This window comes from Bos javanicus, chromosome 16 (assembly GCF_032452875.1).
Source record: "Bos javanicus breed banteng chromosome 16, ARS-OSU_banteng_1.0, whole genome shotgun sequence".
Classification (NCBI taxonomy): Eukaryota; Metazoa; Chordata; class Mammalia; order Artiodactyla; family Bovidae; genus Bos; species Bos javanicus.
Window position 1 is genome coordinate 50,556,013 of NC_083883.1, and position 17,098 is coordinate 50,573,110.

General features: G+C 57.2%; 1 protein-coding gene across 3 annotated transcripts in view; it reads right to left on the bottom strand.

Annotated features, from left to right (window-relative positions):
* PRDM16 (PR/SET domain 16) overlaps positions 1 to 17,098 on the bottom strand; it is a 340,531-nt gene that overhangs the window by 222,236 nt on the left and 101,197 nt on the right. For all 3 annotated transcript variants that reach the window (XM_061382973.1, XM_061382972.1, XM_061382975.1), the window contains exon 2: positions 12,312 to 12,646. In XM_061382973.1, the coding sequence (XP_061238957.1) occupies positions 12,312 to 12,646 (335 nt within the window). The remainder of the gene's footprint in view (positions 1 to 12,311; positions 12,647 to 17,098) is intronic.

The following is a 17,098-nucleotide window of genomic DNA, read 5'->3' on the forward strand; positions in this document are numbered from 1 at the left end:
AATTCTTCAAGCAAGAATAATGAAGTGGGTTGCCATGCCGTCCTCTGGGGGATCATCCTGACCCAGGAATCAAACCTGAGTCTCCTGCATTGCAGGCGGATTCTGTACCAACTGAGCTACCAGGGAAATTCAGTCTCTTCTTAACATTGAGTCTAAAGTTAAGCTTCCGATAGAGGGCTTCAGTGGGCCCACAGAGCTCCGGCCACATCCAGGGCGACTTTGGCAGGTGAGCTGGGCCTGCCCTCTGCCTTGGCTCAGGTGCTGCCAAGAGTAACTCTGCTCCTGGGAGGCCCCTGGTTGTGCAGCTGCGCAACAAAAGGGGACCCCTCAGAGCCTGGGTAGTCATCACTGTGGGGTCCCTGCTGTAAAGACAGGAGAAGAGAGAAAGTCGAGGGGGCCCATCTCTAGTTTAGGGGTGTCTGACACCCCAGGACCTACTACCTGTACCAAGGAGTTCCAGAGGTCAGCCCCCAGTGACCCCGAGGACCTGAACCTCTAGTCTCCCAGGTTGGTGGGGAGAGAGGATATGGGGCTGCAGCCTGGACCCCTGAGGGTGCCAGTCACCTCTGAAAGCTCAGACTTGAGACTGAAAGAAGGGGCACACACTCCTTGGGTCCTGGGGTGCTTCACGCATATGAGGCTCATTATGGTCCATCCACGAGCTGTTCCCATGTGACCGAAGCTCCAGGAGCCAAGGCAACTGGAACCTTCTAGAAATACTTTCCTGGGAAGGGCCTCTGCCCCAAAGCACCACCCATGTTGACTCTTATGGTATCTGGCCTGGAAGAGACCTCTCCTCCCAGCTTCCTGCCAAGCTGGCCCGATGCCAGGAGGCTATCTGGGGTCTGTGGGGCAAACCTGTGAGCTGCCGCAAAGCTCAGAGGCCAGCCTGGAGGCTCCAGAGATGCAGGCCATTTCATCAGCATCATTGCCACTTATGTCCAGCCTGCCTCAGGCTTGGTCCACAAGGTTTTACTTTGGCCCTGAAGGAGGCCAGGGCAGGGGACATGATCACCTTGCTCAGGCCCGGCCATTGCAGGCCCCACCCTCTTTGGTGAGCACCGCCCCTCCCCAGAGCCATGCACAGCTCTGTCCCCATGGACCCCGAGGGGCCTCGGAGAACGAAGCAGCCGGGCGTCCTAATCCCCGTCCACCCCCGCCTGGCAGTGCTCTCCCAGGCCTCCGCTGCGCGCCAGGCTGAAAGGAAGGCTGATAAATGAGTCTGGAGGGAAACAAGGCTGCTTCTACTTGTAAAAGGTCATTGCGACTTTGTTCTGGGTGAGGGTTTATCTCCGCCGCCACAGGGACAGACAATGCCTCGGGCCTAAATGGCAGAAATCTTAGCTCCGCTCCTGAAATGGCTGTGCTGATAAGCCAGAATGGACTTGAGAGAGATCTGAATGGGCAAGGAGGGGATGGAGGTATATCTGAACATGATTGAACAGGGACGACACAATGGGATGTGCAATTAGACTGGGCATTAGCCCAGGAGGCAGGGACGCGGCCTGAAAGCCAGACAAGGTACTTCCTGCGGCCCACTGGGGGCTGGTGATCCCAGCCCCGTGCTGCCTGGCCAGGAAGAGGGTGCGCAGCTGGGACAGAAGGGCAGGATGCGGCGCATGCACACCCTGGGCACTGCCCGGGAGGCCGGTGCCTCTCTTCAAGCCACTGCCTGGAAACACTGCATCATGTGTCGCAGGTAGCCGGGCACACAGGTGAGCAGGGAGCACGCTGACTCCTGAGTGATGACAGGGCATCCTTGACTCAGCATCTTCCCACTCCAAGGAGGAGACACCACCACCTACACCAACGGGCATCCCATCGGCTGACTTGAAATATCACCTTTAGGCCATTTTGCTCTCTGTGCTCCAAACAATGTGAAAGCAGGCAGGGGCCACCATGCGCCAGAACGCTGACTCCGGCTATTCCCGTGGGGCCTCCTGCTGTGCGCCCAGGCTGACCTCTCACACTCAAAGGGCGTCCTGGCCTGACCCGGCCTCCATCAGAGCAAACCCAGCCACATCTCAGTGTCCTGTGGGCCCAAGAGAGCGGAGGAAGCACCACGCCAGCCCTGGACAGAGCAGGAGAGGACGTCCTGCAGGAGATGTCCGGCGGCCACTGCCCCTCGACGGGCGGGGAGTGGTTGGGTCACCCTGGTTTCTGGCTGAGCCGAAGTGGCCTGTGACATGATGAGAGCACATTCCTAACCTGGAGGTGACCAGCCCACAAAAATTCTCACCTCGAGAGAAGCTCTGATAAGCAGGCCTGGCGGGGAGGTCCACACCCTGTCCCATGACCCAGGGAGACCTTTTATGGCCTGCGAGGCCTGGGACGTTCATCTGACCAGCAGGGAGGGAGGGAGCGGATGACAGGCTGGCCAAGGCCGTGCTGGGGGTCCCCGGGGAGCCGCCTGGCCAGTAGCTGCCCGCGCTCAGAGGGGCTGCCCTCCAGCCCGTTATACTCTATAAGAGGCCACTGTTGGGAAAGTACTTGACATAATCTGTCTGTGTAAATGAGCGATGCTGCAGATGCCTCAGTCTCAGCAGGTGGATCCCACCACACGCTTCCTGAAGGCAGGGTCAGCCTGGAGAAGGCAGGGCCACGGGCGGCCCAGGCCAAACCTGAGAGCCACCCCGGCTGGGCCAGCAGTGCAGGTGCAGAGAGAGGAGGCCAAGGGCTATGTCTGGACCACTCCCTGCCTTACTGGTCCCCATTCCCATGGAGGAGCTGAGGCCTGGACAGAGTGGTGAAGACAGAGTACCCACGTGGGCTGGGGGCTGCTCTAACTTCTGGGGAGGGGTCAGGGGGCTGCCCAGTCCCTGGTCTCAGCACATGCTGTCTGCATGAACTGCAGAGTCAAGAGGCAGGGCTGAAGGAAGCTGCCTGAGGGTCCCTTGCCTGGTCTCTTGCCCCTATGCCAAACTACCCTATGACCCAGCGGGACTCCCTTCCCTCTCTAGGGCTTGGACCTCCCACCTGCACAGTGAAGGTGAGAAATGATGATGCACCAAGTAATCTCCAGGCATGACATGGACAGCTGGTGTCTGGGCCTTCCCCCCAACCTTGACCATCACTGCAATGCCCTTGGGAGGGGGGTCTTGTCGCTTGTCAGTTTCCAGGGGGCTACCCACCCGAGGAGAGCCATGCTAAAGGCTAGCTGTATGGTGGGGGTGGGATCCTTCTGTTGGTGGCAGCCAGGCTGCTCCCAGCTCTGGGGTCCAGCAGTGGTGGGACACACAGGGCGGGTCGGGGGAGTGCAGGTAGATTCAAGTGAAGCCTCTTTCTCTGGGCTTCCACCCATAAATGGAGAATTCCTAGTGCCCCCTCTTCCACTGCTAATTAGAACGCAGGTTCTTGGGGACTCCCATAAGGAATTCTAATCCACTAGGTAAGGGTGGGGCTTCCCTGGTAGTTCAGACGGTAAAGAATCTGCCTGCAGTGCAGGAGACCTGGGTTTAATCCCTGGTTTGGGAAGAGCCCCTGGAGAAGGAAATGGCAACCCACTCCAGTATTCTCACCTGGAGAATTTCAGGGACAGAGGAGCCTGGTGGGCTACAGTCCATGGGGTTGCAAAGAGTCAAACATGACTGAGTGACTTACACACACACGCACACACACACACACACACACACACAGAGGTAAGGGTGGGGCCCTGAACCTGCATTTGAAGGCGCCTCAAGAATTCTCAACACAATCACTTGAGAACCATAGCTTCACGGAATCAAAGCCTGAGGCAAACGGGTGAAAAAGATTTTCTTTCGGATGGGGGTGGAATCTGGGTTTTGTGCCTCACAGACTGATCTTCTGGGATGGGGTCCCCACAGTTCCTGCTTGAACTGAACACATCTCCCACCAGCCAGGCTCCCAGCACCCTGGGACCATCTCAGAATCCTGGCTCCAGCAAGGTTGAAAGCTGCCTCTGGGATCCGGAGAATTTCACAGTGGGGCGCCCAGGGGGTAGGCATTAATGCCTGCCAGTCCCAGTGCAGTCCATGGGGCTGGGGCATGGGATCTGACCACAGACAGAATGAGAATCACAAATCAGGAAGAGCCTGGCATGGCTGGCATGTGCATACAGCAGACGCCTAGTGAATGCCAGGGCTTCCTTCTTGTCCACCCTCCTGGCCTGGTCAGCCTGCCCCAGCCTCACCAGTCCTGCCCAGCACAGGGACCCAGGTGCCTTTGTCATGATCCCTGAATGTGTGACCCCACTTCCCTTAAGGATAAAAGAGAAAGAAGGAGGAGGGGGGACGAGGAGACAGAGAGCCAGCAGGAAGGGTGAGCCCGGGTCCCGGGCGAAGACGTCATCCCCTCCATCTGCCTTCCTCTCACTTCCTTCTGACAACCTGAGGCTAGTCCACATCTCTGGTTCACAAGCAGCCATTCTGGGGTGAGTCCACATCTCTGGTTCACAAGCAGCCATTCTGGGGTGAGGATGGGCTTGTGTCACCGGTGTATATGTGTGTGTGTGTGTGTGTGTGTGTGTGTGTGCATGTGTGTGCGTGTGTGAGAGAGATACGGATGGTAAAATACCATTTAAGAAGTTGGTATTCATGGACGTCTCTCGAATATGAAAAGAAAATATTTATTTCCTTTTTCGCTTGTGAATCAGAATGCTCTATTTAAAGAAAGTACCCTCTGCTGGACTGTGGCTGAGTTATTACCCCTTAAGGAAATAAAGAAGAACTACCAGGGAGGTATTCTTAGTCATTCTCTGTCCTTTTTCCGAAAATTCCTTATATACCCGCGCCTCGGAGCTGGGCCGAAGATAGTGCAGGGTTTCATGGCATTCTTGGGCTAAAAACGTCTGGACCTGATGTCATGGTGCTTGGGAGAGATGGCAGAGGAGCTGCGCTGGGAGCGGTTCCTGGGGAAACGAGATGGCGCGGGCCTCTGTGGCCCCCACCCCTCTGCCCCAGCGCTCCCAGGCCGCCTCCCACTCGGCCCTGTTTCCACAGGATGGCCCCCTTGTCGAATCCGGGTTCCCAGATTTCCCAGATAAGAGGTCCCCAGACCTGTTAACCATCCAGGTGTTGTTTCCACGGGTGTGAACGTTCACTGAGCGGTGACTTACGACTTTGGACGCTTTCTCAATATACGTGATGCCTCCTAAACACATTCAGAAAATCACTATGGAAAGAGAAAAGCCCTGCCACGTTTCTAGGCCTAAAATAAACCCCAGACAGCGCAGAAGCAGAGTCAGTGTAAGGGGTGAATTAGCTGGCCGGGCAGAGGAGGGCAGAGTACAGACAGCTTCCGGGCTCCCGGTCCCTGGGGGGTGGGATGCGCCCAGGAAGGTCCCAGTGTGCATTCTGGTGCTGCAGAGAGAAAGGACAGGCAAGGACAGGGACCAAGAATACCACACCCTGCGAGTGAGGCCGTCGGACCAGCAGGAGGCCCAGTCTTTGGAGCTGAAACCAGTCCTGGCCCCCTGTGCCAGCCTGGCCACAGTACTTTCCCGCACGGCTGGAATTCCAAGAGTAAACACAATAAGACAGTCTAAGAGTGAAATAAAAAGGAGCAAGGTGCACCCCCACCCCCGACTGTGTCAGCAAGAGCACACACTGTTACAGCTTTAGGGTGAAGGATGCACAGAAAATGCTGGAGTGTGGTCCCTGCAGGGAATGCGTGTGGAAGAAAGTGGAAGTGTACGTGTGTGTCACACAGCATGGCCGCCTGCACTGGCCTCAGGGTGCCTCTGGGATGAGCCAGTCCTTGCAGGAGCATCGCCTGTTGAAGTGTCAGGTTACCCTCAGCGACCCATGGCAAATCGTCCCCCTCACCTGGACCCCCCAGTGGAGGGATCACAGCGGGAGAAGGGTGGTGGTCCTCTCGGAAACCTCTGCTCCGTCAGTGCTCCTAGCTGTGCCCTCCTGCCAGGGCCCCTAACACAGATGCTGCAGGCCTGAAAGGATTCCCCCCTCTCTCTTTCCAGACTGGCTGCTCTCACCCACACGGCACATTATAAGTTCCTGGGAGTTTTCACAAACCCAGGGAGGATTGTTGGAACTTCTGGTGCAAAAACCAAGACCATCCTGGACAGATACACATGGCTGGTCCCTCCATTTGGCCAAAGCCTGGCATCTCTGGGGTGGGGTCTGGGCACCTGTATTTCTGATGCTCCGGGGGTTTCGGTATGAGACCCACTGACAGAGATCTCTGCTCTCAGGTCTCAGATGCCCTGGAAACACCTGAAGGACAGTCCTGACCTTCAAGTACCAGCTGTCACATTTTTCTCTGCAAACTTGGCAGCCGGCCATTGTTCAGTCAGGGCTTGCCCCTCCTCCCAGGCTAGGTGAACCTCCTCTTGGAGTCACCTGGAATGCCGGAAGGGGCTGCTGGGCCCAGCTTTCCTCTCCCGCTGCTCTGGGGCTGCGGGTCCATCCACAGGGCTGGTCAGGGCTGAAAGTGCCCAGATCCTGAGGCTGCTGATGATTCTGGGGTGCAGAAGAGGTTGTCCATTGGCTGAGTGGCAGCTCCGCTTCCACAGAGGCTGCTGGTGATGAAACATCTGCATGTCCAGACTCGCCGCTGGTCACTGCTGGTGTTTCTCCTGGAGGATGGACATTTCCTTCCTGAATCCTGGGGAATGGCAGTTCTGGCTGTGGTGGTGCTCGTGGCCTTGTCCCTGTGGGGGCCAGACAGGAGCCCACAGCACCAGGAGGTGAAGGCAGAAGGGGGCAGAGTGCCGGGAGGTCAATGCAGGGGGCATGGCGCTGGGAAGCTCATGCTTCTGGGGCCACCAGAGGCATCCAGTTCGTCTAGGCGATGAGTCAAGCACACACGTTTGTCTCTAGGTGGCCGGGGTTTCTTATTAGGTCATTACATAGCAGGAAGTAGAGAGGCTTAAAGCCCATTCCCAGGAGCCTTGGGAACTCTGTCCCAGGGGAAGGTGGGTGCTCCATTATAGCAGGAGTATTGACTTGATGGCCTGAGGGGCAGGGAGCCTTGGGGTGTTTGTGAGTCTGTGCTGGCATCTGTGGCCAGCTCAGCAGGACAGAGGACAGGGTCCTTGAAGCCAGAGTGTGAGGGTGTAAGTGCAGAAGAAAGAAGAGGAGGCCTTTTCCCACGGAGATCAGGGGCTCAGCTGGGGCCATGTGGTTGCAGTCTTGGGGTGCCCACCTGACCCCCAGCCAGGCTTGGGCAGGTGTCAGGGGCCGGGCACAGAGGCCAGAGCCCCAAGAACACCTGCCCCTCTATCTGTCTCAGTGAATGTGGTCTCAGCCCTTAGACCTAGAAAAGCATCCTCAGTCCTCGGATCTCCATACCACATGTTTATGCATGTGTCACGAGCCTTGGGAAACCCCACCATATTCTGTCCCTGAGATGTTAGAGGCCAAGCTCCCACTGTGTTGACACCCTGAGTCTCAGGGAACAGACACCCCACTGGGCTTCCTCGTCTTCCTGCCACTTGGGACCAAAAATAGACCTTTAGCTCCTCCTTAATTTAAGGACACATGGCCCCAGCTTGGAAGAGGAAGCATTATTTCTTCTAAAAATATATACATGTAGGGGGACCAGTGGGCACAAGCAGAGCTCACTTCCTCAACCCCATGCCCTTGTTCAGGGTCAGGGGTTCTGGATCATCACTCAGTCTCACATTCACAACAGTGTCTCAGAATCTAAGCATGCAGAGCTGGGTACCAGCCCTGGCCTGGAACATCCCTACCTGGCATCTCTGGATGTTCTGGCAGCCCATGGTCCACAGGGGTGGCCGTCAGGTCCTGCCCTCACCAGAGCCGTCCAGGGAGAGCGGAGACCCCAGAGGCGCTGGCTTGGGGACCGCATGACTGTAGCACTGGAGAGATGGGGCAGCCTTTCCCCGCTGACCCTGGAGCTTCCCACAGTCCCTGGGCCAGACATAGACGTTTGTTGATTGAGCAAATGAACATGTGTATTAATATTCAGGAACCACGGCCAAAAGGATGAGGTAATCCACTCGAGTAAATTCTTCAGATAATTGAAACCCCATCAATTCACGTTAACATTTTCCACCAGCTCCTTAAACAGAGGCAGACGTGTTTTTTTTTTTTTTTTTGACAGACGTTGCCTGAGTGTCGGTTACAGGCTGGGCAGCGCGCTGGGCACCAGAGAGCCCGCCTTTCTGGGGGAGACAAGCAGAGCCGGGTGCTTTCAGTGTGCAAATGGCTCCCGTGCCTCCCCTTGGGGGCCTGTGCGGCCGCCCCAACCCAAGCACAGCTGCGGGGTCCTGCCTCGGGGCAGGTGGCACCTCCGAGGAGCGGGTTCCACAGCCGGCTCCCTCGGGCCTGCCACTCGCAGCCATCTCTTAATTAGCAAAATAAACAGCACGATGATAAATGTCATGATTTACTCAACAAATGATCAAAATCATTGTTTTTCAGACCCTGGGGCAATAGAATGCAATCACGAGGTGATTTATTCTGGGAGGGTGAGTGGTGGCTGCGTCAGCGGGCAGGCTGTGTCTGGAGGGGAGGGGCTAGGAGTCCTGGGCAGGGGACAGACACCTCCCTTTGAGATGGAGCCCAGGGAGCCGTGTTCCACTCACCCCCAAGCTCCTGTCTGTGTCCAAGGACACGGCTGCCAGGTCCGGGTGCATGGAGAGCAGAGCTGTGCTTTTTCCCCAAAATGAGGAACTCACTTCCGGCCTCCCTCAGAACACTCAGGGTCAGGGTAGGGGGAATATTTAGAATCATCAAATTTTCCTGACGCCCATGTGAAGACAAAGCAGGTGAACAACAGGAGGAGGATACCCAGCCATGGGGCTAACCCATGCCTTCCTGTTTCGCTCAAGTAAAATTCCTGCACAAACCAGGATGCTCCTGCTACCTTGACCCTGAAAGGTGCGAGGTCACCCACGCCACCCCAGCAGGGACAGAAATGCTTTTGTCAGAAGGGTCGAGTCACCAGACACCTCACCACAGAAAGAAAATGACATGGGACCCTTGGATTTCAGTTAAGTGAAATGGCCCAGAACAGGAATTCTGTTCTCCCAGTAGAAAGAAAATTGTTTCAGTGAAATGACGGTAAGAATCATCAGTTTGACCTTGATTTTGAGCCAGTCCTCCGAGAGACACCCGTCCTGTGTCTGCAAGGGGATCTCCCTAGATCTTCCTCCCCTGCTGCACCTCCAGACCAGACCCCGTGGGAGCAACCATGCTCTGACCCAGGCTAGGACACAAGCGCAGCTGTCACCCACCGCCCCTCAGGATCCAGAACCATCCTGGCTCCTTCTCGGAGCTGCTTTGCCATCTTTGCTAGAAGATGGTCTGTTCGTCTTCAGTGACTCAATGCCATGTAAACCGTAGTCACATCAAATCACACTGACTGACAACGCTCAAGTACTGTGGTGACACTGAGTAATGACACATGCAACATTCAGGACTGGACTGTGGGCCTGCGGGTGCTGTCCCCGGGCCCTGCCTCAGTCTGTCTGGCGTCCCCAGCCGGGATGCTCAGACACTGACGCTGTCCTAGTGATCGTCTTTGTTCCCAACCCTTCACGGGGCTGAGCAGACCGCAGGCCTGGAGCGGGCATTTGCAGGGTGCAAGGACACAATCAGCCGCCTTACTCGGGACTTGGGGTTCCTCTGGAGGCCCCTCTGCTGTCCGGAGCCATGGAAAGGTCTAGATTCTGGAGCCTGGCTTCTCCACTCCTGGTCTGGGCCCTGTTTGCAGCAGAGTGAAGGTAAGGACCATACCTGTCCGTCAAGGGCAGTGAGGCCCACTGACAGACACTGTCACCAGGAGGAGGACACAGGAACCAAGTGACACAGCAGTCTCCTGTTTGGGGACATAAGTGAGGCTATTTGACTTCTGCCCAGAGATCCAGGGAGCTAGAAAGAAACCACCTCAACCTCATGATTTATTTCAGGCCAAAGCAGGTTCACCATGGGTTTGGGGGTGCCCAATTCTGCTCTTGGGGCTTGACCATGACCACGGCGACGCCAACAGCTGCTCATGACTGTGTTGGAGGGGATAGGACAGGAGGCCAGGAAGCCCAGAGATGGCCCCAGAACAGGTGGTCAGGCCTGAACTCGCCAAGGAGACAAGGTCAGGCAAGTCACACAGTGCATCTGGAACACGACGTGAGGACGTGGACGCAGAGCAAATATCTGCCAGGGCCGGCAGGAAAGGTGGCAGTCAGGTCTGGGCCCCGGAATCAAGGCGCTGCCTGGGGTGGGGCAGGAGGCACCTCGGAGGGGAGCGATCCCGCACGTACACAAGGACAAATAATATCGCAAAGTCAACAGGTGCCGGGTAGATAACAGCACGGCCTGTACCAGGCCCGGCACCGGGGGTGGCCGTGATACAGGCCGTTTCTTTAAAATTAGAGCAAACAGAGGCCTGCATCTGAACCAATGAGAATCAGGTCACCTCAAGGTCATCTATCACACTACATGAAGGGTTCGTTTACCCTCCAACATCTGAAGCTGTCTCCTAATTCAGTAGTCCGGGCCTTTCTGAGCACATCACACAAACCCCAAAATTCCTCCTGAAAATAGCCAGGTGGGAAGTCCAGGACAGGCCATCCTACAGCCCAAGCCACTTACCGGTCACATCATGTGAACACACTCTTCTCGGCCCAGCGAGGGCCACCCTGTGGATCTCTGAAGAGCATATGAGCTGCCCCCAAGAGGGCCTCACCTCCCAACTCCTCACTTTGCTCCCTCCCACCTGTTCTGCAGGTGACCCGACCTTGACAGGCACACACACAGAGTCAGCCACCTGGGAACAGCAGGGGACAGACAGGCCGGTTCACACAGTGCAACGGTGGCCTCCACCACTCAGCCATGGTGAGTCCTGGCACGCCTGCTCCTTCATCCATCTGGTCAACCCACTGCCTCTCTAAACCTTCAAAGCCATCCACGGAGCTCGGGCTGTCAGCTGGTAGGGGGCTTCTGCATCCTCTGATGTCCATACCTCATGTGCTACCACAAACCCGCTTGCAGGAGAATCAGGGTGTCCAGCGTTTGGGGGGCCCCCATATCCTCCCTTGTGAAGGGAATGGGGGTCTCAGGTCTGCAGTACCACCACCAGCACATGGCTAAGCCAGACTCTGTGAGACCTTTTCAGAGGGTTTCAAAAGCTTTTGGACCAGACCGGCGGAGATGTTCAAGGGCTGCTGAGGGCCCCCTGAGGGATGCACAAGGGTCATGCACTGTGCACCCCGAGTCTTCAGGGAACAGTGATGTCCCCAAGAGAAGCCTTCTAGATGGTAAAGACTCATCAGAGGGCAAAGATGGCCCCTCACTGACCACAGACCCTGAGAGACACACAGCATGGGAACTTTTCCAAAGCCAACGAGCAGTTGGGGGAGTCAGCTCCCCGAGCCCCACCACCTTGAACCACTGGCAGGGGATACAGCTGCCGGCCCCACAGGTCCCTCTTCCCTCCTTGGATGGCTCTCCCCTTCCTAGCTCTGACCACCATCCAAGCACTTTTGGAAGTGGTGAAACACCCAGGAGGAATCTGGGTTGGCACTTGCATTTTCCGTCCAGGCAGGGTCCCTGCCCAAAATATCACTGCACGCTGGCTCTGTGGGGCCTGAAGAGAGGCCAGGACTAGAGGGGAGTGTGCTTTCCTGGGGCCCTGGTCCTTAGGAGACCACCTTGAAAGCCCCCTGAACTGGGGCCCAGTGTCCCTCGTGGTCAGAGCAGGATGCTTCCAGAGGAAGGGCCCTTTCATGGCTGTCAACCCCCACCCCCCACCTAATCAGCCTCCCTCTCCAGGTCACACGCAGCCTCCAGGACTGCCGAGCCAGGCCTGGATCATCAGGGAAATCAAAACCACAAGACTCTCCTCTCTGCCCCCGCTAATCTGAGAAGCGGGAGCTCCTCTTAGGGAGCCAGCTGACCCGAGCAGATCAGCAGGAGGCCCAGGGCATGGATGCACCTGGGGCATCTAGGGCAGTGTGGCCACCAGACACGTGCTGCTCTGCCTGGAGTTGGGCCCCCATCTGAGGACTTTCCCGGGAGCAGAGACCTTGTTCTGGGAGACTCCCATCGATCCCCAAAGTCCTGCCGAGATGGCAGCCTTAGCACCTAAGATCCAGACGGGAAGCTCGAGGGGTTTAAGACATGAGCTCATTAAAGACACATTTCCGGGAAGAGAGCGGGTGCGGCGGACGGGGGCCTCCCGGCGTCCACTAGGCCTCTGGTGTTTTTGGAGTCGCGTCATGCAAGCCGCGGGATAAAATAAGCCTGGGAAATTCAGCACTCTCTGCGACCCAGCCTCCCGCCTCAGGCAGCACCGTCAACCCGGTTTTATAAATAGATGAACCACGAGACAAACGGCCGCCATCAATCACGCGCGCGCGCGGCAGGGCTCACCTCCCATCCGAAGTCCGCCTCGTTCAGCGTGGCCCGGGGCGCCACCATGTACGGGCCGAACCGCTCCCCCACCTCCATCTTCTTCTTGGCCCAGATGCCCAGGCCGGCGCCGGGGATGGAGGATTCCCGGAGCTCGAACCCCGGGGGGATGCGGATGTCCTCAGGGATGTAGACCGGGGCCTCATATGGCGAGCCTTCCTTGGGTGTGGGGAAGGGGGACGGCGGCCCCATGGGGATGGGGGACATGATGCTGTCCTCAGTCTCGTCCTCCGCGCTCTCGCCCGCCAGCAGGTCGGGGTCCGGCCCGTACATGTTATTTACAATGTCGCCGTCACCTGGAGGAGACAACACAGAGTCAGCCTGTGCAGCTCCGCTTCCGGGCCCCGAGTTTAGGGGCCGCCCGGGACAGGGGACAGAAGAGAAACGGGCTGGCCACCCCCCACTCTGCTAGGGGCCCCCCACCCACCTCTGCTAGGGGCTCCCAGGGGGAGGTTCCAGCAACACTTGGGGAACAATGCGGACCCCCTAGGTCAGCAGAGTTCTCCCCAGGCTCCCAAAGCCCCTGGCAATGGCTGAGGACACACTGGCCTATTCTGCATTAGGGCAGGAGGGACGCCCACGCTCTATGGGATGGGCACAGCCAGAATGCAAACACTCTTGGGGGCTCCACTCTGGGGGGCTGGTGATGAGGCATTCATTCTGGAACCAGTTTGTGTCTGCAGCCTTGGAATTGGGGAATGGGGCAAGTCCCAAGATCTCGGGGGGGACTCAGAATTTGAGCTATGTGAAATTTGGGATGCTCTGGGACGGAGGTGGTGTGGGAGTGTACTGGGGCTGGGGAGGGTTCCTAGAAGTCCCCTGACTACTTAATGGCAGATTAGGACAGAGGCCTGCTGAGTCATGAACTCGGGAGCCCTGGGGGCTCCCAGATCACGGGACTAAGCAAAAGGGTCTCCAGCTTGTCTGTCCGGTGTGGCCCTTTCTTTGGGGTCCAACCTAAGAGGCAGCTGTCCCCAGAAGAGTGCCGCCTGGAAGTCCACCTGAGGGTGGCCCTGAGCACAGAAGAGGTAATGAAGAGTGGGAGGGGCGAGGGGACAGGGCGAGCGAGCTGGTCAAACAGCCAGAAAACCAGCTTCACTCCGGCATCAGCCTTACAGAGCCAAACGGGGAGGCCAGGGGTGAGGATCCCACCAATGTTCACCCCCAGGCCCCCCAAGGGCAGCAACACATGAGAGGATCAACAAACGTGGTCCAGACGCACAACAGGCTGTTCACATCAATATAGATGAAGAAGATCGACCTCACAGGGGCAGCGCGGGCGAGCCTCGTGAGTGTCACACCGAGTGAAGGAGGCTGGACGCAAAGGGCCACGAGTCCTAAGATTCCATTCATGCCAAATGGATGGACAAGAGGCAAACCCACAGAGACAGGACCCGTGATGGTGGGGTAGGGGTGACTGGTTGGTGGGCCTGGGGTCTCCTTTGGGAGATGAAAATGTTTTGGAACCAGACAAAGGTGGCAAGCGTGCCCCTGAATTGTACACTTTAAAATGGTCCGTTTTCACGTGAGGTGGCTCTCATTCGTAAGATTAAAAAACTCAGAGAAGAGAGACAGGAGGAGGGGGCTGGGGGTGGGAGGCGTGGCAGGTGAGCTGCTCCCCGCTCGGAGCCTGATGACCTCTGATCCAGATGCTTCCGCCCTCCTTCTCGGACTTGAAAACCTCAGAAAGGGACCCAAACACTGTGGTCACCCTGGCTCTCATCTCGTGGCCCCCTCCCCATTCCCTGACATGGGAGGGTAAGAGAGACGTCTCCAGGCAGAGGGGAACTTCAGGGTCCTCACACTGACTCAAACTGATGCGCGGGAGAAATAACAAAATGTTTTCTTTCAAAAGAAACCGAAGTCTTAAAAAATGATGGGGATAACATTTATTTAATTTAGCAGTGTTCACAGAAGTAATTATTATCTTTTAAGTGGCCAACAGTTCCTTTTTAACTGACTCATAGGACCCTTTCAAAAATGCAACAACAGAACGGCAGCTGGTGTGCACCCATCCCAAGGACCCAAGACTGCTGAGGATTGAAAGACCACCCCCAGCCCTTCCTGGGGCGCGTACACCAAGGTGAATTGGGAGGAGTAATTAACATGCCACCTTATTATGTGACCCGGTGACTGCACGGAGCTCCAGCAGACTTGGGTGGGACACCCCCTCCACCCAGGGTCTGATACCTTTGCGTCCGGCTGGTGAGGAGCCCAGCCCCTCGTGTGAAGGCACTGGGCAGAAAGAAGGACCTGTTCCTATCCATGCATGCCCATCTCAGGGCTCTTTTTTGTTTTTCTGGGTGGTTTTTCTTTTTTTCTGTTTGAATTCTACTTCCCCAAACTCCTCACCTACTGGAGGAAAATCAACGCTTGAAGGGCATGTTTAATTTACTGGCCGAGCAAACAGCTTAGGAGAGAAGGCGGTGTTTCCTGCTGATTAAAGGAAAGCTGTGCATTGCCCGCCTCCCACCCTCTGCGGTCACTGGGGTTAAGTGATTGCCTGGAGCCACCAGGAAAGCCCAGGTCTCGTTTGGCTGCCCCATGGCCAGCGGAGATCGTGGGGAGGCTCTTTTTTGGACATGGCTGAGAGGAGGCCTAAGGGTGCAGAGAAAACACCTGGAAAATAGGAGATGAACTGAACAGCCCCCGAGGCCCCTCAGGAAGCAGAAGGCTGTCCGGACGCTGCTGAAGCCTGTGTAGGATGAGCACAGACTGTCCTCTCCTGAGGTCCCTGAGCAGCAGGGAGGCTGGATGGAAAGGCCCAGAGCCCCAGCCAGGCTGCCCTTGGGACCACCAGCCCCTGGTGGTCCTGAGGAGCCCCTCAGCCCAGGGCTGGCAGGTATTTCCAGGGAGGGGGTGTCATTGCCCCTGGCCCCTGCCCCCTGCTACCCAGGCCTCTGACCCCCGGCACATTCCCAGCCCACGCTCCCTGGAAGGGCCGGAGGCAGTGCCAAGAGCAGGAGGTTTTTACGACCTTGGCATCTAGGCTGGCCGCAGCGTTATTCACTCGTCAGGGGACCGAGGTCCTTCACTGGGGTTTTGCGGTTGTTTTAGGCTCAGGGTTCATGACTGAGTCTGTCACTCCCAACATTTCTTCCAGGAGATCAACCCAATAATAAAAGCAGAGAGGAGAGGAGAGCAGACGGTGTAGGCAGGGACAGGAAGAAGAGGAGAGCCACAGAGGACCCACGGCCACAGCGGTGAAGCCACAAAGCACCTGCCTTGGGGCTGGGTCCCAGCCAGGGAGCCGGGCTGGGGGCAGACTTCACGCTGAAACCCAGTTTGGAGCTTGTCTGCCCCTCTAACCCAGATCCCTGAGCACACTCCTCCCCACCCAGAAGCCCCATCCAAATACCAAGCCAAGCCCAGGATTTCAGGGTCTGGAGAGAGAGGAGGCCCCAGTGAACAAGATCGTGCCCGACTGGCCAGGGCAGAGGGTCCTTCCTGTATCATCCCCACAGGGCTGATGACCCTGTCCTGGCCAAACAAGCAGCATCCCAAGTCGGGGGTGATTAGGGTGAAAAGACCCCCCCGCCCTTCCCTGATTCTGTAGCTCCTGGCTGCTCATAACCCGGGAATCAGCAGATTTAAGCCTTGACTTGCGCCAGGGGGAGCATGAGGGGGGCTTCTCTGAGTCGATATGAGGGGGTGTTTTGTTCTGGTTCCTCCTTCACTGAATGGCAGGGTTTGGAGGAGAAGCCATGAAACCACACAGGGCTCTGGGAGGCTGTGGGCTACCCCCTGGAGCCGGGAGTGACAGAGTGTGTGTATGAGTGCATACATGTGAGTGCATACATGTGAGCACATGTGAGTGTGCATATGTGTGACGACAGCAGGTGTGTGTGTTGAGCATGTAAAAGGAGGCAATGAATCCTGAGCAGCAGGCCTGAGGCCACCTCAGCCAGCACCCTGCCTTTTCATGGTCCTGTGGGTGGGAAGGTCATGGCTGCCTCCCCCCAGAGACCCCAAGAAGAAGGGAGGAGAAAGCCCCTCTGTGGGGGTCCCGTATCCCTCCAGCACGAGGCAGTCCCACCATGGGCTGGGAGGTTCCCGGGGTCACCCTGCTGCAGCCTGCTGAGAGGCCAGGTGTCACGTGTTTCTCAGGAGAGTAGCCGTTAGTAGAAGATGCTTCTTGAAAACCCGGGGGCTCCCTCCAGTGCAGAAGTGAGCTAAGATCCCACCTTTAAGTGGTTCACTGAGGGGTGCAGACTCTTGGAGGTGAGTGGGGACTAAAGGCAATCAATCGATCTACCCCAATCTGGAGTTTCCTGGAGGCTCTTTGGGTCACCCTGGACCCTGAAATCTGACAGAGGTGTCCACATGGTATCTCAGGAGGTGTGGGGGAGCAGGGAGGCCAGTCCTGAACAGCAAGTACAGATCAGGGCCCTGAAACTAGCCTAGCCTATCCTCCTGACCCCCAACATATGGGGTCACATCGCTCTCCTCCAGAGCCAGGGAGCACAGAGCAGAAGGACCCACACCCCAACAACATGCCCCCTGCACCCAGGCACCTAGGCCAGGCCTGTCCTGGGGCACCAGGGCCCGGATCCCAGCTCCCAGCCTGGCAGGCTGCTCCCCAACACTGCCCTGGTCCAGGAGGACCTTCTCATTTAGGGGATGCTCACACCACCCCACAGCCACCAGAACAGAGGTGCCAGGAACAAGGGACGTTGTGCTCAGAGGAAGCCATCCAGGCCTGGCCATGTGCTCTGCCCACGCTGGCCAGGCCTCACCCCACAAACGCC